We start from the raw sequence: 24314 nt of genomic DNA, 5'->3' as shown, positions 1-24314 counted from the left end.
TAATCTTTCGTCGTTGGGGAGAGAGGATATCTTCCACTCGGTGTAATCTCAACAGTCCAGTCATGACGGCACCTGTGAATGCATTACAATCTCTCTCTCTCTCTCTCTCTCTCTCTCTATATATATATATATATATATATATATATATATATATATATATATATATATACACACGCTTTTGCCCGGTCCACTGCCATTCCTACACACTCATTTCAAAACTGAGTTTGAACATATCTTTTTCTGAATGAGCTGAGCATTTTTAGCCTAAGCTTGGCTCGAGCCCGGTTTGTGTTCATTTTCTTAATTTCTTCTCTGACTTCCAAGTTCAGAAGGGGGTTCAGGTGATCATCTCTATGTATATGGCTTCCTTTTTGTTTGATAATTCAAGGGAAACCCACCCCCATCACCTACCGCCCATGGACTGTCTTTCGGTCGATAAAAACCCTTCTGCTCACCAGGGAGTATGTATATGGCTTCATTAAAAACAAGTGACCGCACTGTCTATGACTGGTTCAAAGGTTAGTTGGAAACCACTGAGACGGCTTTTCTTTCTAGATTTGTTCACTGTTAATGATTGATAAATTAAACTAAACCCGTGATCAGTCTAATCACAATCCTTATCGATCATGATTGCCTTTTATGATGAAATCAAAGATGAAAAGAATGACGATCAACTGTAGATCCATCATAAGGCCTGCCTGTCCCCACCCTTCCAAGAACCGGTTGATGATGCTGGGGCTAGTACCAACCAAAGGACATGGGATCTGGAATTCCAATCAGACGGCTTCTTCTTTCCAGATTTGGTCACAGTTGATGATTGCTAAATTAGCCAAAGTACATGCAGGGCAATTACAATCCTTATCAATCAGATTGCATTTTATGCCATCAAATCTGAAAAGAATGTCAATCAATAATGTGTCTGCCTGTCCACTTCCTTCCAAGAACCGGTTCGATGATACCCAGTCTTTCTCGACTTGATGCTTCAATGGGAAACTGGAATATGTAAACCAGCAGAATCTGTAAACTAGTATGAATAGAGTTTTCCATAGGTTTTTTATTTTGCAAATCTAACCCTGCCGTGGTACATTTGTTTGAAAACGACTATTAGATCATCATAATCTGATAAAAAAAATGTGATTTTGTATGCTTGAATATTTATAAAAATTTTGAGACGTTGATTTTCAAGCCTTAAAAGATCCTTTGTATACATCTTTATCATCAGATGATCTAAAAGTCTGTTTCTATAAAAGTAATCATCTAGATCGCATCAGAGAAAAAAAAAACAATGAAAATCTTGGTGCATACCAGTTTGAATATTTCGCTGGTTTAAGTATTTTCAGTTATAATTTTGTTGGTAGCTGGAACAAAGTGCTGGCTAGGATGCTTTTCTGGCCCTGGGAATCAACCTCTTGATGCCACCTGAACCATATATAGATTCAATAAAACATGCATGACATTAACCAGCCACACCCATGGGTTTTTCCTTTTGGCAGCAACAAGCTAGCCGGACTCGGAAAGTAATTAAGGAAAAGTTAAAGCATGCTGTTATTTTGGGGCTCAATCCACCACCTTGCATTGGCTTGCATATCTTGTCCCAAACTAATTAAAAGATGTGTATGATGAACATTTTCTGTGTCATTCCATAAAATTAAATCTGCAATTCAAACACTTCATCTCAATTAGCGGCTCTCAAAAGTCGGAAATACATCATCCAATATATAGGGTATGAAGACAAAACTCCATTAATAAATGAGAATGAGAATCATCAATCTTAAATTAAAATATTTTACCACTCCAGCTCTCTAAAACAGCTTGCATCCTGAAAAGAAGATGTGTTCACCCCCTTTTGAATTTTCCATCCTTCAGAAGAATCTGTGTTCAAGTATATGTTGGATGAAATCATAGATGACTTGTCCTTTTACTAAATAATAATGAGTCCAAACTTATTTTCAGACTCACTTAATATACTTAGAAAGTATTCAACTTTTTTGGGTTTTTCTCGCCACTGCAGCCGAAGGTGCACGATTGAGGCCGATGAAGGTTGGCCGATTGTCAGTCTCAGAGGTCGGCAACCAGAGGGGCTGCCAGGCAGCAGTATTAAAACCATCAGAAAGGGGATAAAACCCTTTTCCGTTTTCTAGTTTTTACTATTGTTGACGGATGGCCGGATTCGACGACGACTGGTCGCCGGAGTCCGACCGTCGCCGATGGCCATCATGGCCGCCGGTCATCGATGGTCCGAGAGTCCTATTGCCGAGCCGAGACATACTCACTAGGCACGGTCAACTGTCCAACTTGGCAGGCGCCACTTCATCCCCGACGAAGGCCGCTACCGTGGCATGCCGCGTCTCCACGTCAACTCCCTCTTTTCCTTCCACAAACTTCGGGGACCTAACCCCAGCACTTTACCATGGTTAGCTTGCCCATAATGGTTCGAGTCAACAATGGCTTGAACTTGAAGCGCAAGTCATGTCGAAAAACAGTATACTGAAACATTAGAATTGTTTTAAAAACAATGATTAAATAATAATTTGACACGTCGAAAATTTGCGATTTTTTCTCCCCATATCAGGTCTAACCTTTTCTCAAAACTCCATCCATGCCCTAACATTTACCGAGAAAATAAAAAGGGACTTGATGTTTGGGTTCAAACATCAATTTTTATTACTACTAACTACATAATAAACGAACTCGAGTTTCTTTTTCTTCTTTTTTTTTTTTTAATTTTTAATTTCATTATTTTATTTTATTTTCAGGACTACACAAACCTAGAAAAGGCTGCCGTTCTTCCGTTTTCTCTCTCTCTCTCTCTCTCTCTCTCTCTTTTGCTCGATCTGTCGGTACTGTCGGGTTGGAGATTTAGGGTTTTTGGCAGGGGATGGCGTCGTTTGGTGAAGCACCCCCGGGGGATCCGAAGTCGGGAGAGAAGATCTTCAGGACGAAGTGCGCTCAATGCCACACCGTCGATAAGGGAGGCGGCCACAAGCAAGGTATATCGCTTTCCCTCCATTTACCCTCCTCCTCTTCTTCTTCTTCTTCTTCTTGATCGTCGTCTTCTTCGTCTTCTTCTTTGTTGTCGCGGATTCACGGATTCGCCTCGTTAAGGGATTTGATGTAATTGTTCTCTATTTCGTCCGAGGGAGTAAAAAACCGATTTGATTTCAAGGTGTATCTTTCTCCTCCAATTTCTTCTCGTTCGCTGTCGTTGTCGCGTGCCGAGTCTTTTTTCGATTGTTTTTTTGCAATGGTTTGATGTATCTGGATTCCGTTTCCTTTTTCTCTTTTGTCTTTTTTTTTCCTAAGGTGGTGTTTGGATGCGACCACTTATCCAGATGAAAAGGGAGAAGATGAGATCTTCTATTATATATGATAATGCGATTTCCTAGCTTGTCCCGTTTATCTGGATTAGTGGGTTGCACCCAAACACCACCTAAGGGATCGCGGTTGATGACTTCCGTTTTGGTTACTGTCGCAGTGAAGTGTAAGGGAAATGAGTCCCTGATAGGGTCCGGTTATTGATTTGAGGATCCGTGTGGATTGATGTGGTTCTTGAGTGTCTTCCAGGCGACCTCTTGTATTGATGTTTTTATGGATTTGATTTCTCTGATGCATTGGTTTTTCTACGTTCGATTCTGTGATGCATTGAAATTTTATGACATTGGTTGGCTACGAAGTTGTGAATAAGTCTAGAGAATATGTTGCTTCTTTGTTCTGGGGTTTATTTATGCTTGATTTGAAGTTGAGGCTGAACTTTGAGCGAATCAGAGGGATGGAATTTGTGCGGTATTTTTCATTTGTAGTTTTTCCGATGGGTGATTATCAGTGATTGTGGGGATTTTTCTTCTTTCTCTCCCTTTTTATGGGAAATTCAAAGGCTTGGAACTGTTATTTGTTTGGAAGAAGGTGGAACAGTTTGTGTAGTCCTTGGTTAGTTGAACTTCAACCAACTGGTTCTCATTGCCAAGCTGTACGAATCTATAAGTTGTCTTAAAGACTGTCAGGAAAATAATAGATACAATCAATAGGTATCTTTATGGGTTTGTAAATATGTTTGATAAATATCCCTTCCCTTTTAGATATGATACTAATTTCAGTTGCAATTTCAGTTACTGGTTTGGAAACAGTCTGCATTTTGTAATGACTTGGCATTAGAAGATTTTCAACAGATCGATGCATTTGATGTATCTCTTTATTGAGGCTCAAAAGCTTGAACATGTGGACCAAGCAAAAAGCTTTTGGATAATTAACATTGTGATATATAGCGCATAGATTCAAGTTTTCATTGCATTCCATAGCATTTTGCATTGATGTTGCTCTGGGTGATGGAAAAGAAGAATTGTATTCTTGTAGAAGAAAAGGAGAAAAAAATTTAAATGTTAATTTATGGGTGGTAGTGAATGCATGTACCTGCACAGTGTACACTCATGATTTGTTCTTCTATAGCGGTCTTATTTTTCCTTGAAGCAAGGTCGTTGGTTGTGCTTTATATCATTTCTTTTGGGTTGGTCGTGGAGTTCCTTTTGATGTTATTTCCCAAACGTGTGCTAAAGTTGTAAAAACTTGCAGGTCCCAACTTGAATGGCCTATTTGGAAGGCAGTCTGGTACAGCCCCTGGATATTCTTATTCTGCCGCTAACAAGAATATGGCTGTTAATTGGGGAGAATCATCCTTGTATGATTACTTGCTCAACCCAAAGAAGGTATTGGTCAACCATTGCTACCAACAAATTTTGGACATTTCATCAGTATTAATGAATATCACTATTGTATGCAAGTGAATGTGCATCTTACCTGCAGAGACATAAATCTGATGTACCCTCTTGTGATTCTATATGAAATAGTTTATCTAAATATGTAATATTGTCACTCAATTTTGCAGCATGTTAGGAGATCACTTTTCTGTTGATATAAATTGTATAGCATAGTTAGGATATTGTGTATCTATTGATATAGATTTTATGGCATAATGAGGTTGTTTTATTTTATAAATATGATCATTGTTAAATTATTATGGATCCCATAGATCACATGTACTGCAATAATGCCAAATCTATTGGGGCATCTTCTTGAAATATGAGTCAGAATATTGCTTGTAGCATTTTTTAAATGGTGAAACTTGGGATTGAATTAATTGTTTAAGACAGTTATTTTTCTAGTGTTAAGAATTGGTAATTATCTCTGAATAGTTTTTCTGTGTTTCTTGGCTGGGCAGTTTTCAAGACACCAACCATATTCTGCCATGTATTTTGCTAGAGATTATTGGATAAGTGCAATAGCTGTAGAATTGCGTTTGGGGTGGGGTGGGGGGGGGGGTTGGAATTCTTCATTTTCTGTCATTTTGATATCCAATCATGTCTCTTTCCTTGTTTTAGCAAGACCCATCTTAGATTCCCGTTTTTTCTCACATGTGGGTACTGTTGAATGATAAATAGTTCATGCATAAATTATAAATTATGATAATGAAGCGCTAATACTGATCTCTTAAGCAAGTGTTACTCTAATTCTGTGTATAATTTGGCTCACCTTTGTGGTTGATATGATTACTTAAAATGGGCCAACAACAGAATAGATCGTTGAAATACACAAAATTGTGTTTCCCATCTTTGATTTTTTGTATTGCCTTCATCTTGGCATTTGCATTCTGATTCCATAAAGCCTTTTGGTTTGCATTTAAGCCTGGTTGAGGGTATCAATCTCAATGTAACAGATGCGGATCCAACTGAGAATATGATTAACTGTTGTAGAAAGCTACCTTTGCCGGGCATTTTGATTCAGTTTGCCCTGAATAAGATAATTATCTGAGTTCTGGTCTTACCTGCATAGTTTGCAAACTCGTGACTCGGGCTTGGATCGCCCAATCCTTAACTCGCGAGTCAGCAGGTTGACTCGGTGGCTCAGACAAGTCGGGACTATTTTTTATAGTGTAAGCACATGAATAAAACATGGAAATAACTAAACTTCAAGCTAATATGTCAACAGTTAAGTTACAAAAACATATCATTATACATGATTATTAACTTTTTTCATTGAAGAATATTAGATTCTTCATAAAAAGTGACTTTATATAAGAATTGTGCATTAAAATCATAAAATACACGATAAAAAATTTATAATCAGCATTAGGATCGCCCAATAGGGTTCTGATTCGACTCGGGCGATTCCCGAGTGGACTCGCCGGGTTTGCCAACTATGCTTACCTGTGTGGCACATGTTGCGTAACGCTGCTGCCAAAGTTCAAAGGTGTATTGTTGTGTGTGGACACCATGAAGACTGTGATCTACATGTGATGACAGGCTCAATTGCACATGCCTACAGTGGTTCCTTGTTCTTCTGCTCAAGGGCCATACCATTGACAGAGTGTAGGACGTTGTTATGCCTAGATTCTGACATCTAGTGGTCTTGTGTAACTAGGGCTAGAATATTTCTTTTCTCTGAAAGTTGCCTATACATTGATTCTTCGACACTTCATAACCCACATTATGTGATTCGACCAACCTCTTGGGCCTTAATCCACAAGCAAAACTTGTGATTTGGATTTAGCAATGACTAGTAACCTGATTATTACTAATACAGCAGTCCAACGGTTCTTTGAATGGTCTTGTCAGCTTTTTAGAATATTTTTTATTTGTTGGTCTTGGCTTTTGCTTATTTTAGAATTGTAAGCTTGACTTGGATAAGTCTTCAGTGCTGATGTGTGCACAACATGGATTTATCATGATTCATTTAATTTAGAACATTTAAATCAATAAATTAAAATACTCTAGTATATTTTAGAAAAGAATCAAATAAATTATTTATATTGCACCAGAGATGTAACTATAACAAAATAGCTTTTCATGTTCAAATTGTTGGATGGAAAAGATTTTATACTAAATGACCCATGCTAAACAACCCATTCACATGGTCTGATCTACTTAAAAATGAATTAGTTGGTGAAATTGTTTATCATTAGTGTGCACATCCACACCAGACTTATCCTGTATATACATATATGTGTCATGGTAACAATCCCTTGTTTCTTGTGACATTTCAGCACAACTAGTCTCAACGTTCCACACCTTAGGCTATATACCTTTGATGTGCAAAACCCTGGTAGTGCTAATTTAATCCCATTTTTGTTGTTGGATCCATTTTAAACATTTTCATACACTTAAAGATGAAGTTGATTTTTAGTATTCTAATGTCAAGTTTTTGCCATTTTCCTCATGCTCTAATTTCTGTGTTTTGTTTCCAGTACATCCCTGGGACAAAGATGGTTTTCCCTGGTCTGAAGAAGCCTCAAGAACGGGCGGATCTGATCGCCTACCTCAAGGAATCAACTGCATCCTGATAAAGCTTTTGTTCATTCTCCTATCCTTGTATGTGACGAGCAGAGATCTTTGGATGCTGAGAGACTATTTTTTGCAATAAGACCCCTCGGGTCATGCGTGCTCTCCCAGGTGGTTGGGCTGATCCATCTCTAATTAAAAGACTTCTAAATTGATTCACACATTTCTTCTATGCATTTTCTACTCTTCTGTTGGTACTTTACATTTCAAATAACAACATTCTTCTAAATCGTAAGCTTAAGTTACATTAAATCCTTTTTGCAAGAGACAAAAGGTAACATATTATATGAGATTGCATGGATCATGTTCAGTGGTATTCAATGTTCTTTTAGAGAAGCCTTGACCTTAAAACAGTATTTTTTAATGCTCTCATAAGGATGTAATCCTTGGGAATTACTCTGAATCTGTTGCAAAATGTCATGTTTTCAGCACCTTTTGACTTCGTAAAACACTGGTTCTTCGTTTACACTGTTGCTTTTTCCGTGAATGCCTATGGATGTTTCTTTGAAAGGACATCATGTTGTTTGTTCGTTCCTACAATCTTATCCTGCATGGGAAATAACCAGGGAGCAATCAAATTGGCTTGAAGGACTTAGCTTCTCTCTCTGAGATCCTCCTAGCTGTCTGAGTTGATATTTTGAACTGAGCTTTGTCAATCAACTCAAGTAGGCTTCTGCATGATGGGAGCTACTGGATGCTTTTAAAATTTCAGGAAGCTTGCTCCCAGGAAATTTACATAAGATAAACCAGAATCCTTCAGCTTTATGAGGGGTACTGATTTCCTTTCCTAGTTTGTATTTTTTGAAAAAAAAAACTTTCTTTTATGCTTCTTAATTCTTGTGACTTAATTTTTTTCAAGAAATAGAACTTCTTTGATAGTGAAAATGCGCTTTTTTATGTGAAAGAATTATACTTTTATGTTTGAAGACTAGCACCATCACTTCTTCATGGCAGTAGGTGCCAAGAGCTCATTTTCTTCATCACTAACTTATCTGCTGTCATAGAAAACAAGACATCTTCATGATTAATCTCAGTAGATAAGTTTTAAAAGAATTCCAAACACCTCTCCTAGATGTATCACGAGCCTACTGGCCAGCTGCCTTCTCCCTGTTAACACAGCCATAAAAAAATTAGTATTCCTACCAACGGGGACTCCATGGTTTGTAGGAGCTGTCAGTGCACGTCTCCTTGTGGTGTGAGGTTACAGGTTCAAACCCCAGTGATACGTTGAATAATAATTGGTCCTGGTTTGAGCCAAGCTTGGGCTGGCTCAGCTTGTGAAGGGAAACAGGTTGTTTGAGCTCGTGCTGAGTTTGAACAACCAGATTCGAGATTCGGGATTGGCTTGAGTAGAGCTCGATTAGCTCGATTAAACAGTGGGATTTGAACTCAAGTCTATTCCAAAGATGACCAATGAGTTGTCCACTAAGGTAAGATACATCTTTGTGTTAAGAATGTTAACAAAATATATAGATATATAAATCTATTTTTTTATATAACTATATGAACCAAGCCTAATTGAGCTTACCGAGCTTATTTGAGCTGGACTGCCAGTTCAAGCTCAGCTCGTCTATGTATTCCGAGCCTGAAACCTTGTTCAAGCTTGGGTCGTTTATGTATTCTGAGCCTGAAACCTTGTTCAAGCTCGGCTCATTTATTTTTCAAATGAGTTTGAGTCTAGCCCGAGCTAGCTTGGCTTGTTGTGCATCCCTACTGGTGGGGTCTGCCTAACCCCAGCTTGCCTTTCAAAAAAAAAATTTAATCCTATCACCCTCACTAAGTTCCGGAATTTTATACTGTCCCAAAACGTCTCTCCCTAAAGTAGTACTTTCCAAGGTCTTGTTCGAGTTTGATCTCCTTAACAATGCCTTCAAAGCTTGGATTTGGGGGGTCTTGACCTGAATATTTTCCAACTCTTCTCGTGAAGTCTTCACTTCTTGATAAATTTACTAAAAACACATAACTCCAATTAGTGAGCCTGTAATGAATCTCACAAGCTTCTTCATGACTTTAATCATGGGGCAGCCATGCAAAGTTTCAACATTCCACTATAATAACTTCAGCTAAGGTTTTATTTTAGTAGATGTATTGAAAAATTCAAAATTTAGCAAATGTGATGAGACACAACTCTTGGTATCACTAATAAGTAAATTCCCAAGCCAATATCACCAAAACTAGTCATTGTCTAGTTTATATTGAACATTCCTAGCCCCCATATGGTTATTAGACCATGTGTCATTCACTTCAAAGAAGTCTCTTGCACTTAAAAAAACTCTTCAATTTGATGAGCGTAATCAGATGTAGGTGGTTTGCTCGTCTGTTTAGTGTAATCAAAGGCATAATTAAAGTCTCACGTGACCAACCATGGAGCAACAATAGACCACCACCATATCTTCCAAAAATTTAAGCCCTTGATACAGAAGGGAAGGATGAGTCCAGAGGTACACAGTTGTGTCGAATGATATGTACTTTTGTATATATATATATATATATATATTGATTTTTACTCAGAGAAACTGTTTCAAGCGCAGAGACCTAGCTGTGCAGGCTCAGCCTACGGTCTCTGCTCATGTCAGCATAAAACTCCAAAGGCTTAACCATCGACCCCTGAGAGTAACCAAGCTTCGGCTTACTTAGGGGTTGTCGCCCATGGGATTTGAACCTAGACTGCCCATCAAATGGTCTTAAGCCCTATCCCACTACGCCAAACGCCTTGGGTCAAACGGCCCATGGTACAAGTGGCCCATGGGATATATATATATATATACTATTTAGTATGTACCATACTATTTAACTAGTATTTATTATATATAATAATTTTATGTTTTTTCTTTTCTTTTTTTGTTTTTTGTTATTTGTACTTAGATGGCTGTTGAACTAGCCGTTTATATATATATATATATATATATATATATATATAAAGGGGATGAATCCTCATTGTACTCAATCGCTCTTTGTTAGCCTTATGGTGAATAAAAGATTAATTTTTATATATTCTTGTTGTTCTCTCAAGGAGCCTAGAAAGCACAAAGTAGCTTTTGTATTGCCTATATTGGCTTTTTGTGTTGCCCACAAACGGCTTCTGTTCTTGGCATATTGCCTATTGTACTTGTGTTTTTATATTTTAGTCATTTCGTTACAAGTTGCAGCCATAAACAACACACTCACATCAAATCCTCTAACCTGAATTAATCATACTGTTAACAATGCACATAAAAAATTATGAGAGTTTTATACCCGAATGACACCATAGTTATGGCAGGCTGAGTCAGCGCAACCGAGTCTTTGTGCCAGGATTGGTTTCTTCGAGTGATTAATAAAAAAAACCGTTGAACTTGGTATGGTTGCAAAAACAAGTATACTAGCTCTACCATTAGCATCATTCACAGCATTATTTGAACTTAATTTCTAGCTGGTCCAAGCTCATAGGGCAAAAGAGGCCCCGTCGGGTTGGATCCTAATTTTGACCTGGAAGTGGAATGTGAATGTTTTAACACGGTTCGCTATGAGCGGCGGTATTTGGACTCGACTGCCAGCTGGACCCGGATCAAGCTCCGGTCATGATTGACTTGTTAACACTGGCCCAATACATGACCAAGTTGTTGAATGATCAAGACCAAACAATGACCAAGGGAATTGTCAAACCAACCCAAATTTCATATTGGTTTTTACCCTTAAATCAAAAACTTCGCATAAAACTTTTCTGTTTTTAATCTCAAGAAACCAATTGTTTGGAAGCCACAACCGATTCCTCAGAATGCCCAAGCCACCTGAAAACTGAAGGCAAGCTCGAACGCAACTCACGAATTTGGAAACTACATAAAATGTAAAATCCATGTTTCTATTCCACTGAAAAGCTGCCAAACAGAGTCTAACATTTAAGCTAATTGCTTCCAGATTTGGTGTCAACATTTCTCATACAAATCCAACATAACCTTTCAAACACATGATGCCAACATAAGACCTATACAACTACGAGATCCAATCCAAGAGGCCGAGACCGATCACAAACCGTAGCCTCGAAATAGCACCGCAGAATTCTAAAATAGCTGTAGGATTTGCAAAAACTTTTAAAATATCCACTTTTCCTTTTTCTGGATTTGCCATTATTCAATGAGATTAAAATATATATTTTCAACTTCAAATTATTTATTTTCATCTCAACATTCACCTTTTGGAAGTTGTCCATTAAACAAATTCAAACATGCAGATTATTAGAAAACATATTTCAGCCTATTGTTTATCAAATAATTTGATTCAGAGAAAATTTTCCTAGGACGTTACAAAGAGGCCAGGGCGCTTAATTTCTACAAATAGACTATGACCAAGTTTCAAGAAAATTCAAGTTGACCAAACAACCATCAAGGGCAGCATTTCTTATCATAAAGTGAAGATTGAAAACACATGAAAAATGTAAATCTAGACAAAAAAGAAACTCATTCCTCGCATTAGAACGCATAACCTTCTCATGATTTGGCCTACAGCAAAACCTCTTACATGACTAACAGTCACCTATCAGATAAAAGACACGAAAAAAAAAACACCGATTGACAGTCATTATTGTTGACTAATAAGCCTCCTGTGCCAAGCTGAAGGCCCAGGTTCGAATCCCTCTGCCACATGGGGCTTAAGAGATATCTGGTAGGGGTCGGACTAACCCCAGCTTGCCTTTCAAAAAAAAATTTATTGGGGAAGGATAGGTAACCTCGATTCAAACATCTAGTTCAAGCAATTGCAGGCATTTTAAACGGCCAACTGAACCCCAAAAATCTCAAGCTTCCGTTCCAAGTTCCAACAGCAAAGTATGATTCACAACGTTGGCTGCAGGGCCGTGGAATTGGATGGGTCCTGAGATCAGCAATACCAAACCCAAGTTACACCAAACAATCAAGGTGGCTGACAAGTAGAACATCACAATCTGCTATTACCAAGCCTCACCTGGACAGAGGTATCGATTTTTAACAGCCCACTCATCTCGCATGGATGCAAATTTTCGGAATGGAGCACCTGAAAATTATATTTCACATAGATAGATCAATGAAGCTTGCTAAATTAACCACCAATATAACTTAAAAATAAAAACTGAAGAGGAAAAGAGCATGAAGTCACTTAAATAATGTAAAAGAAGCCATACCATCAAGCTCCACCATTGCCTTCTTGATAACTGGCTTGAATTTACCTGCAGATAGACAGATGATTCATCATATCGACCATATTTAGCACAGACCTAAGTATCCAACAACATGATGATTCAAATTCATTGCCCTCAATGTATCTGGCCAAGGCAACGAAGGAAATCTGGTCACCAGAAATAGACAAAATCCATTTCGCAAGCAAGATAAAACTCATGCATGCATTTCAAGGGATCAAAGATGAGCATGCAAAGGCATTCAATCATTTTCAAACACCCCATCCAGTTCTTTCTGTCAGAGCCAAGGGATAAAGCAAATAAACCCTTTTGATCTGATCAATCCATAAACACAACTACCAATCAGAGAACATCTCATCCATGCAAAACATGGAAAGCTTGAAAGACGACCAGCAGAAGAAAATCTTTCAATGAACATTTCACCGATGGGCCAAGTCAGCTTATCAATAGAATACGGTTACATGATTCTAGCATCATTTGTGTCACTACATATATTACAGGAATATTTGCACTAAGAATTGATTGTTCAAAAAGAATTATACAGCCAAATTATCTTAAAACAGTGTCGGCTTACAAGTTTAGCATACAATACGTTGAATTCAACCACCAATCACCTTTTAATGAGACCATGCAATCATCAAACAGGTCAGTTTCAGTGACTCAACACCTCCTCAAAGACTATGGAGAAGAAGACAGCCTACAACTTAAGCTACACTCACAAATCCACATTAGTTTTTTTTCCAAGAAACACAAACCCAAATTAGTTAAAATCGATCCAGAAACATACAAAGGCCTATATGCAGTTTCATTTAAAAAAAAGAGACCTATATGCAGCATCAACACTTGAGGCATGAGTCAGAATTTCAAAAAAAGACATCAAGCGCACATCAGTGCTACCAGACCCATGCGACCAACAATGTTGGGCAACCTACATGGTGGCATCACAGACAGGATTATAGGATCCCAAACAGGGTTCAATAATTTTGGGCACATATGGCTCATACAACCATAGCGTGTTCAGTGGGTACAAGGAACCGCCCCACCACTAAGCCATGCTACCAGACCCATGCTCTCGTATTTGGACCAACAATGTGAGGCAACCGACATGGTGGCCTCAGAGACAGATCCCGAATAGGGTTGAATAATGCTGGGCACATATAGCTCATACAACCATAGCTTGCTCAGAGAGTACAAGGGACCACCCCACCATTGAGCCATGCTCCAGGATGACAGGTCACTACATACAGGGCATGACCCAAAAGAATTCCTTAATCATGCTAGGGCTCAATAAAGTTACGTGCAACTAAGGCCAATAAACTTATGGAAGACTAGTAGCATATAACAAGTTGTAGCTGGTCGGTCAGTGGGTCCACAGAAAAGCCGAAACCACTGCTTAAATTAAAAAAGGGTTCTCTCCATAATCAGTCCTCTCTTATGGGCTATAGATACATGTATTCTTTTTGCATTTTCCAATAAAATCCTTAACTTTTCATTAACCATTCCAAAAAAGCACCCTTCAGGAAGGATATATAACCATCCTACCATTAAAAAAGGTAGGGATCTTTTTGAGCTATGTAAAAAGGCAACGGGAGTTGTCTATAAACACATCAAACAGGGATGATTACGGAATAAGTCCATTAAAATTGTACAGCACTGCTACACCAAAACACTTCAGAGTGTATGCCTAGACTAAACCGACAGGCCGCATATACAAGAATCAAAGCATGTCCCACACCCTGCATAGCTTAAAACTCTTGCCAGGGAATAATGAAGTCCACCACTGATAACCAGATAAATTGACTGTCTAGAAACTTGATTAAAGATCTATCCACTCCATAGCACTATCCCCAAACATTCGTCACATACATCCTTGAGCCTTTGATATAAACAAATGGATCTGAACAAGAAATTCCAGATGCAAGTTTCCTTTTGTGGACAAACGCAATAAAAATAAATAACCATTATGGCTACGGAGATGAGCATCAACATAAAGGAAGTCTTCAGAAAAACAATCAAAAAGACATTCCAAACTTGCGTTTGGACATGGATATTAAGAGAGAATACATGAAAACAATGATAAAATCTCAAGTAACAAGTAACTTTAAGCAACATCATACCTAGTAGTATTCCAACAATGAGTTGGGATAAATGAATCACAAATTAGTTGTACTACATGAAAAGCACATGGCAGTGTCCTGTTTACAAAAACGTTCATAATTGGACTTAATGAAACTATCAAATATTATCAGGCTTGGCAGGTAACTTATCCATATAGAATGTCAAGCATACATGCATCATGAAGCAACAGTTTTGTGACAGATGAATCGATTTGGAACAAATTATCTCAAAGCAGCCAGACTAGGAGCCAAATGATCTTTTAGCACTGATATTCCAATAAAAAGGAACAGGAAAAAGTAAAAGTATACCATGACGCCTCTCCACATCCATCAATGCCGTAAGGGGAGTCCCACCGACAGTCCATTCAGCAACTGGAGCGGCAAGATTACCAACCTGAAAGAACACATCAAAGACCTTCAACTGCACAAATCTCTGCTCTAATTCAACATAGTATCCAATACAAAAATATGAAATACAAGTGACACCCCAAACAAAGAAGGGAAAAAACTGACTTTATTCTTCCCAAGAAACATTACAGTTAACATTCAAAACAAAAGAAGCAGGTTTTATCTTAGGAGTTCAGTTTCCCAGCATTCTCTCTTATCTCTTCACCATCAATATTATTCTTCCCATGGTCAATGATACATAGAAATACAGAGCACTATCGGGCAATACTAAAACATAGAAAAATCATAAGAATCTTGAATATGCAAAACCATAATCAGACAATAGGCAAACAAATTTTGTAAATGCCTTGAATATATAGCAGTTCAATCCACAAACTAAACCATTTACAAAATACAAGCTTTATGGTGTCAACTGCCAATTTGTTGTCCAATGTTTGCTGTCAAAATCACATTTCTTCAAACATTTTTACCTAAAGTAATCTCGAAAGCAACAGCCAGCATAGATTTAAGTGGATGTGTTCTAGCACCGACTGTTTTTTCTGATTTATTCAAAAACCATTTGTTGAGCCATAATTGGAACTTTTGCATAATACAACTACTCAAAAGGCCTGCTTTGCAAAAGCACATTTCTTCAAACATTTTTACCTAATCGAAAGCAACAGCAAGCATAGATTAAAGTGGATGTGTTCTAGCACCGACTGCTTTTTCTGATTTATTCAAAAACCATTTGTTGAGCCATAATTGGAACTTTTGCATAATACAACTACTCAAAAGGCCTGCTTTGCGAAACAATACAACTTAGGACCAATTTTAGATAAATCACAAAAAGATTAAAACTTATAATTGTAGAACCCAATTCCTCCAGAACATAGGGTAGTCTGTGTTCATGAGTGACATTTATAATATCAAGGTATGAAGAGTTGTTTTGTTTTTTCTATGAAGAATTTTCAGATTGAATAGTAAGACAATATTTAAAAAACGTTCAAGAAAAGAAGCATTTTATGAGGCAAAAAAGTCTAAGATAAAAACACACCCAAAAATCATTGTTCCATGATCAATTTTATCTTTTCCCTTAATTAGACAAAGTCTAAAACAAAACACGCCCATCAGTTATGGTCTAACAACGGAAACCTATGTCACATAGGTGCGGATGAAGGTGCGGATGCGGATGCGGCACTTTAAAAAAGGTTAGGTGAGGGGCGCAGGGTATGTATATATATATGTGTGTGTGCACGCGCACTTATGTATTTATATATATAATATTAGATAAAACTGGACTATGTTAGGGTTAACCAAATCTACTTTTGGGACAAAAATGGATCTCAGTGTGGTTGACTTCACCTAACACAAAGGAAGCCGGGTCCAAGTGTTGCACCCGCATGGGTGCGACGCGGGTGTGTTGCCCTGTTAGAAGAGTTCGTGTTACATAGACAGAAACCAATGTTCTGGCAACCTATATAAACTGGAATACTAATAAACAGGTACCCCATAGTCAAAAGATATATATCAAAAAGCAGAAAAGTTGAAAATAAATCATTTTCCCGATGCAACCACTGAGTTTAACATGGCCCAACAGCTTGAAAGCATGAAGCATAATCATTTTTCATCTATAAGCCATGCAAAATTGATAGGCCAAGTTTTTTATAGAAAGAAACCAATTACTATAAGCAGAAATCCTTTTTGTTTTTAAGAAACTAAAAACAGAAATCTTAAAAATAAATACTACAATAAATAGGAGATGGAAGAATCCACGAACCGAGGATATGAGTCCTGTCTTTCCACAATGCAGAAGCGCTGCTGCTGCATAGCCCAGTGCATAGCAGTAAGAAGAATCAAAATTGGTAGGTAATCCACATCTCCCTTCATAACTACAAACCAATGTCAAGAGTGACATAATAGAACTTAATAGATAATCCTCTTGATAATGATGATAATAACCATGAGCAATTTCAAACAGAACAGTAAACTAAATTGTCACTTGGAAATGGATAGAATTCTCAACTAGGATACCTTAACCAAGAAAATGTGCAGTCAACTGAGAGAGTGAGTTAAAAAGGATCAATAAAAGATAATGGCTCCATTACCCAAAGAAATGAGACTGCCCCTTGAACTGTCCAGAATATTTTCCCTCCTCTCTTCGTTTTGCCAGCTCAGTTTCAACCATTGAGATCAGCATCTTTTCTGTCTCTATCTTGGCAACCTACAAGTGCACCCAAATGCATGACATAACTAAAGTGGTACTATAAAAAATTATTTCCACATGGACGTAGTTAGATAAGAATAACTAAAAAAGAAAAGCATGTAATATATAGATCACCTGCACATTTCCATGTGGATCTCTTTCCAGCAGCAATTGTTCCTGAATAGCTTTCGGCAAAAAATCAAATAGCAGACGGGATTGTTCCTGAAGCTTTTGTTTCCACAACCCGCCTTCATCAACAACATCATGAGCTAAAATTTCATTAAGTTCAGCAATAAGTTTTTGCACCTGCTTGCAGAAAACAGTTCTTAAACATTGAAGTGATGATTTGACAAATCACAGTGGTGGACTTTCAATTCTGATTCACATAATCCAAATATCACCTCTGGAATAAAATCAATTAGGCCTTCTGGTACGAGTATAACACCATAGTTGTAACCCTGTTCAGAGCGTTTGCAAATAATGTCTGTTATGTAGTCAGTGACATTTTTCAGTGTTTGCTTTTTAGCAGCCACCTGGATCAAGAATAGCAGTATAAGCATAACCAAATTTCCAAGTTATTAACAATGAAGCAATCACAAATGTGCACTTTGAAATCATATTGCCTACTCAACAAAAAGGTGCCTAATCACAACCAGAACATCTTAATAAATCACCAACTTGTTCTTTCATATCAACAACACTGTAAGCAGCACTGAATATGCTCCAGTACACAAATGCAGATGTACACACTATGGAAGGCCCTTTGATGTAAGAAAAGGAAAATGGTGAAAGAAAATTCTACAAGTAACATACATGTGTGTGTTTGTGTGTGTGTAGAGTCACCCTCTAGTATGGATGTGCATACAGTATAAATGAATTCAATCCCATATCCTCACCTCATGCATTTTCAAGTAGATCGACTACACAGACAGGCTAAACTTTTTCACTTTAGTATGATTTAAGTCTTGCAACAATTTGTATATGGAAGACCATATTTACAATTTCATTTTGGTGCAATCTGGACAGTTCATCTTTATTAAGATTTATTTAAATATTTAAATGTCTTGATTAAAAGTAAATGAACCATGAAACAAATCATATGATCAGATTCTTAAGAATGCACAAGGAGATATCAGTCACTGTTACCAACTTTGGGGTTCACACATCCGCACCAAAACCTTATCCATATATGCATGATGCAACAGAGAATTTAAATTTAACAAGAAAACTAGTAAGCCTGAATTAGCAAACACCTTTTTCCTTGAAGGAAAGGAAGCAATAGTTCACGTGTGGGTGGGAATGTCTTTTATGCATTGACATGCGCAGACACAGCACATATTTGCACAATACATTGAGATCACTAACAAAAGTCATCTGATTAACCTGAACTACCAAATTCTTTTCCAGGAGGAAAGCTAGAAACTGGTGTACAATAGCATTAATAATTCAATAAGTGCAAGAAGCCCCTAATGACAACATCATGCATAAATACCTACCTCTTCCCCAATAAGTGTAATGTTGGGATGAGTCTGCAGAGCACACTCAAGCGTAATGTGTGAAGCTGCACGACCCATAAGCCTTACAACTGCAGATCCAGGAAACACCACACAATAAACAGTTAAACACAACTCGAGAACCACAAATTTCAAAATGCATGTTTGGTGATTAAATGAAGTAAAAAAGGTACATCATGTAAATACAAAATCTTTTTCAAAAATTTTAACTTCTTTTTCCAAAAGTATTTTGAATTTACATGCTTATGTTAACGTTCAAACTTCTGCGCATCATAAAGATTGTGTGATAATGACTCATAAAGTAATTATCTTACAGTGGTAGTATTTTCCAGTTGATCGGGCATCAACCATCACATTGCCAATCATTTCTGCATAAATCTGCATGAAAGAAAGGTTACCCATGGCAGGAGATAATCATGCAAACATCAAAAGCCAAATCTCAGTTCAGCAGTAGCCCTAATTGAAAATTAAATATTCATATTCAAGTCAAAATATATTACCAAATGGCTTAACCCAGCATCTCCTACATTTACTTTTCAAGAGAGTAGATGAATCTCTTATGCACACTTCCTTCATGATCCATATCTTTCACTAAATCCAAAGGAGATAAGATACTCAAGGCATAGATTAACCTCAAAAAAGAAGAGATTGGATTGTTTTCCACTCCTAACACGTAGAGGATGCACCTATAGTAAGGTGGTAGGCTCTGTTTGGAGTTCTACTCATATGAATAGGTGACTTTGCAACACAAACATGAAAGGGTTCATGCTCTAGGACAAAGGTCCCCAGAGTCCATAATTCACTGATTCATCATCTTGTCCGAGGTTAAAAGTACATCAGCAATCACTAAAAGAAAATGGCCATGGGCACTGTATTTGAAAATGACAATATCCATAATCAAGTGTAAATTGTAAATGCCCTCAAATAAGGTCATGAGCTCATTCCATTCCTGAAATTACAAGTGATAAAATTTTCATCCAGTAGCTATTCCCAATGAAAAGTTAGTTAATACAGATTAACCTCCATTTGCCACAGTGCTGAAGCCATTGAAAGTCCCACAGAAGTGGATGCCGATGCATCCAAGAAAGTCAACATGTTATCTATGTATTTAAAAGGAAATACAATTTACCTTACAGGCCGTATCAAACCCAAAACTTGCGGGAACCTCCTTGCACTTCAGATCACCATCAATAGTCTTTGGACACCCAATCACCTTAGTCTTCATATTTTTAGCCCTATGAAAAAGTCCAAAACACAATCATCTAAAAAATGCATCCAAGTGGAAACTTATGAACAATGCAATGGCCGGGCTGCCTAATTTATGCTTTGAAGATAAACTCACAACTAAATCCAATTTGTTTTTGTAGTTATGCACTCAGTTGGGGAAAAAATCAATAAAGATTACAATCAGAAAATAGCATCATCCTATTTTTACCTGAAATATTCTGCAAGTAGACAGGCATTAGTATTTGAATCATCACCTCCAATAACTACAAGCCCATCAAGATCAAGCTTCAGTACTGTATCTTCTGCTTGTTTAAACTGAAAACACAAATGCATCAGCCTTGTTGGGGAAAATAATGATACGCTGATATAAAATCCAACGACTGAAGTGCCTTTAACAATACATAAAATTGAAAAGTGTTGACAAAAGGTGCACCTGCTCTGGAGTTTCAATCTTATCCCTTCCACTTCGTATCATATCAAATCCACCCTGTTTACCAATTAAAACAGAAGATTATAAATTTTAAAGATCAGTCATTTGATTAAAAATACAATGTGACTACAGCTCCACATATAGAATAAGGAACCAAGGATATGCATTTTGAATCGTATTCATACATACACACCAGAAGGTTACACAAATGTATGCAAGCACATACAAATCATATCAAGCTACAATTACATAGGTTTGAACTAAATAGTATAAATCAGATTGTAGTCCCATGTTATTGAATTTTCATGCTATTGAATTTTCATGAATTACTGGCGTTTTTTTGAAATTCTGACCGTACAGATGTGATCTATATGCTTGTTTTTATAGGAATCATTTCTTGGAACATTTGATTCCGATGCATGGATAGGTTTTTATAAGGTTTCAAAAATCAGCAGCGTACAATTTTCATAATTTTTTTAGGCTTCAAATACCATTTTTCATCCAAAATGCATGATGCAAGTGTCGATTTCTAGTAAATCAATCGTGCTGAACACATCTATGGGGTCAGAATTTTGAAAAAAAAACACTGGAAATCCACTATCATGTTTGATTTAGTAGGTTTCCAATTCCTAGGTTTCCATTTCCCATATATATGCATATATATATATATATACTGGTTCTGCCCACCTTATCGTTTTGCCCCCTCAAAATCGCATGTTTTTGGTATTTTTTTCTCACATCTAACACCATAGATGTGATCTATAGGTTTTGTTTAGTGGGAACCTGCTTTTGGATCACCGTAATCTGACCTGTATACAGGTTTTTCCGGTGATCCAAAATCAATGGCTATGAAGGTATCAGTTTTTTCCGGCTCATAAAAATAAGTTTTTTCGTCGAAAAAACATGATCCAAGAGTCCATTCCCACTAAATCGAGCATGCTAAACACATCTAATGGTTCAGATCTATCATAAAACACTTTAAAACTATGGGGCAGAATGAGAAATGGGGCCTAATATGCTCTCTCTCTCTCTCTCTCTCTCTCTCTCTCTCTCTCTCTCTCTATATATATATATATATATATATATATATATATATATATATATATATATATATATATATATTGGGTGTGAGTGAATATGTGTTTAAGTATATACTATAGATAAATCTGGCCTCGGTTAGGGTTAACTGAGTCCAGTTTTTGACAGAAATGGACCCCGGTTGACCACACCTGACACTGCGGAAACCGTGTCCAAATGTGACCCATATCCCGATCTCATATGGGAAGTAGCATCCATTTGCTGAACAGTGGGAAACAAATTTTCGTCTCTATCACAAGGTACAGATGTACAGAAAAGTGACATCAAGTTGTAAGGATTTTTTTTTCAACAAAGGCATCGTTCCAACAAATCTCATCTCCATCGCAGCTTTCGTCAACAATGAATTCCAACCTGGGTCAGAATAGTTCTGTACAGGAAGAGCTCAGTTTATCAAAATGCCATCTCTGTTATTCTTCATCCCTTACGCAATCATTCAAATCCACGCCTTTAGGTTAACATTTCAAAAATGCACTGCGAACATATTATCCATATCATATCACCAACGAATGAAGAAACAGAAATATTACATATATCATATGTCTTACCAATTGGACAACTGGAAAAAAGCCGATCACATCCAAAAAATTACAAAGATGCGAGAATAGCCAGCGGATTGTACTAAAGTGCCATTAGCAAAAAACATGTTTAAAAAATGTTCATCCGCAGATTCAAAGGCATCGACATACAAAATGGGGGAGAAAGTATCGTTTTAAGACCCTGCCTGAGTGCACGGTCACGAAAGGGGGGAAAAGAAAAAGAAAGCAATAACAAGAAGAAGGTAATCTTCATTGCTGTAGACGCAATGATTTTCTTTTTATTTTGACCAATGAACTCCAAAGATCAAGGAAACAAGATCAATCTGAAACGAGATGTAATAGCTACACAGAAATCGGATCTACAGCAGTACGGAAGGAAACAAGCATTTATCCAAAAAAAAAGGAACCTGATTGCGGTAAGGGTAGATGAACTCCGGCGTCAGCACCACGTATTTGCATCTCATGATCCCAGCCGGACCTCCCTTGAACCCATAGACCGTGCTCCCCGTCGTCCTATCCATCAGATAATCTGCGAAAACAAGAAAGACACTAAAGCCCTAAGATCACAAATCACAGAAACCGTAACAACTTCGATCGGGAGAGATCCGTTTTCCAGACCGAAGATGCCGGAGATGACGTTGTGACCACCGGGGGCCTGGCCGCCGGAGAGAACGACGCCGACCTTCAGGCTCTGATCGGATCTTCCGGCAGGCGCATCGGTGGGGACAATGCAGGCGGAGGGCTGCCCAAAGAGGTTGGGGAAGAGCTTGGCTATCTCCTCGGGGTTGCCGGCGGCGGAGCTCTGCGGGCCGTCGACGACGTCGAAGGATCTGCCGAAGACGGAGGGGAGCGGGAGCGAGTAGTCAAGCCGGTGCTTCTGCAAGTCACTGTATACTTCGGCGAAGCGCCCTGTGGCCGGCGGCTTCCCGGGGATGACGCCGCCGTTCTCCAGAAGAGGTGAAGGAGCCATAACCTCTCGACGATGGGAGATACGAGAGAGTGAGAAAGCGAGTGTGGGTGAGCGTGAGAAAGAGGGTTCTTATCTTTGGGATCGAGCCCGAAGGATTTCTGTTGGCAGAAACTGAGTGAGGTTTGAGGGAGAGAAGGGGCGGGGCACGTGGGAAAGAGCGAGTGTCGCGGTTTGGTTGGGTGATTTTCTGACGTGGGAAAATGTGAGAAGAAACAGACGGTTTTGATGGTTCGGTGGGTTTTGGGTGAGCGTTTCAATGGACCTCGGGCTGTGTCCCTTGAGAAAAATCTCAAGGAGGCAGGGAAAGAAACAGGCGGGAAAATCGATGATGCTCTGACCCATTCGTCACGTTATTAAGTATCGCATTCGCATGGCGTAAGTATATTCTCTAGCGTGTCAACAATCGATGAGCTAACGGTAGGTGAGTAAGCTTGGTGGGTTGGGGTGATAGCTTGTGGCCATGGGGCCACAAATATGTGATATGGAGGTCTTTTGTTTTGAGAATCACAAGAGTTCGAACACACATCTTTTCTTTTCACAACCAAAAAAGAGCCCGCCGCTTCAACCAGAAGATCAGGTATATGATACCATAAAATGTCTCATGTTCGAATCTCGCTGTGTGTGCCGGTGCCTTTAATTGGTGGGATGGTGGAATTATGTAAAAGCTTGGGTGTTTGACAGAGAACTTTTTCATCAAATATATATATATATAGATAGATTAATAGGTCCGTGCTAAACCCATTTGATGCTAAATGGGTTTTTCGGGCTTGTCCGGTGCTTTTTATGCTGTTTCAGTCCCCAAAAATGTGTTGGGCATTGTTGATTTACTAAGAATATACACCTGAATCATGTGTTTTCGATAAAAAAAAATTTGATGTTTGGAGCCTAAAAAATTTACAAAGATTTTGGATGGTTGATTTTTTAAACTTTATAAAATCCCATCGATGCGTTGAAATCAAACTTAAATAAAATGAAAAAAGCTTGAAAAACCTATTTATCCAGTGGTTTAGCACCGACCCATTACTCTCTCTCTCTCTCTCTCTCTCTCTCTCTCTCTATATATATATATATATATATATAAAAGAGAAGTATTGACTACTAACGAAGGTAAACAACTAACTAATGATTGAAAATTACTTTTTTCTTAAAAAAAATCAATTTTTCTAGATTAAATATTATAGATGTGAACTAATAATTAGGTTTTTAAAGGGGTTCAAAAATCAACAACTCACAATATACGCCAAAATTTCATTACTCCAAGGCTTGATTCTTAGCAAACAGTCCATGTTGAACACATTTAATTGGTTTTATATATATATATATATATATATATATATATATATATATATATATAT

The 24314-nt window shown here is 37.9% G+C and overlaps 2 protein-coding genes across 2 annotated transcripts; one reads left to right on the top strand and one right to left on the bottom strand.

The window, feature by feature from the left end:
- The first annotated feature begins 2793 nt into the window (after positions 1-2793).
- CYTC-2 (cytochrome c-2) lies at positions 2794-7796 on the top strand. Its single transcript, XM_090006419.1, has 3 exons — positions 2794-2990; positions 4567-4700; positions 7235-7796. The coding sequence occupies exons 1-3, from the start codon at positions 2879-2881 to the stop codon at positions 7328-7330; spliced, it is 342 nt and encodes a 113-aa protein (XP_089862545.1). The 5' UTR covers positions 2794-2878; the 3' UTR covers positions 7331-7796.
- Positions 7797-11674: 3878 nt separating this feature from the next.
- LOC149838146 (pyrophosphate--fructose 6-phosphate 1-phosphotransferase subunit beta-like) lies at positions 11675-23024 on the bottom strand. The gene is made up of 15 exons (XM_090006418.1): positions 22608-23024; positions 22397-22518; positions 20359-20412; positions 20134-20240; positions 19828-19933; positions 19013-19076; positions 18681-18769; positions 17586-17717; positions 17320-17490; positions 17087-17202; positions 16759-16870; positions 14904-14988; positions 12463-12507; positions 12267-12335; positions 11675-12176 (listed from the first exon to the last, which is right to left on the bottom strand). Exons 1-15 carry the CDS (start codon positions 22957-22959, stop codon positions 12100-12102), a joined length of 1701 nt encoding a protein of 566 aa, XP_089862544.1. The 5' UTR covers positions 22960-23024; the 3' UTR covers positions 11675-12099.
- Between the last annotated feature and the right edge of the window lie 1290 nt (positions 23025-24314).

The sequence above is a fragment of the Nuphar pumila genome, chromosome 5 (genome assembly GCF_984573655.1).
Source record: "Nuphar pumila chromosome 5, dmNupPumi1.hap1.1, whole genome shotgun sequence".
Classification (NCBI taxonomy): domain Eukaryota; kingdom Viridiplantae; phylum Streptophyta; class Magnoliopsida; order Nymphaeales; family Nymphaeaceae; genus Nuphar; species Nuphar pumila.
Note: the sequence above shows the minus strand (reverse complement) of the source record. Positions and strands in the feature narration are given on the sequence as shown.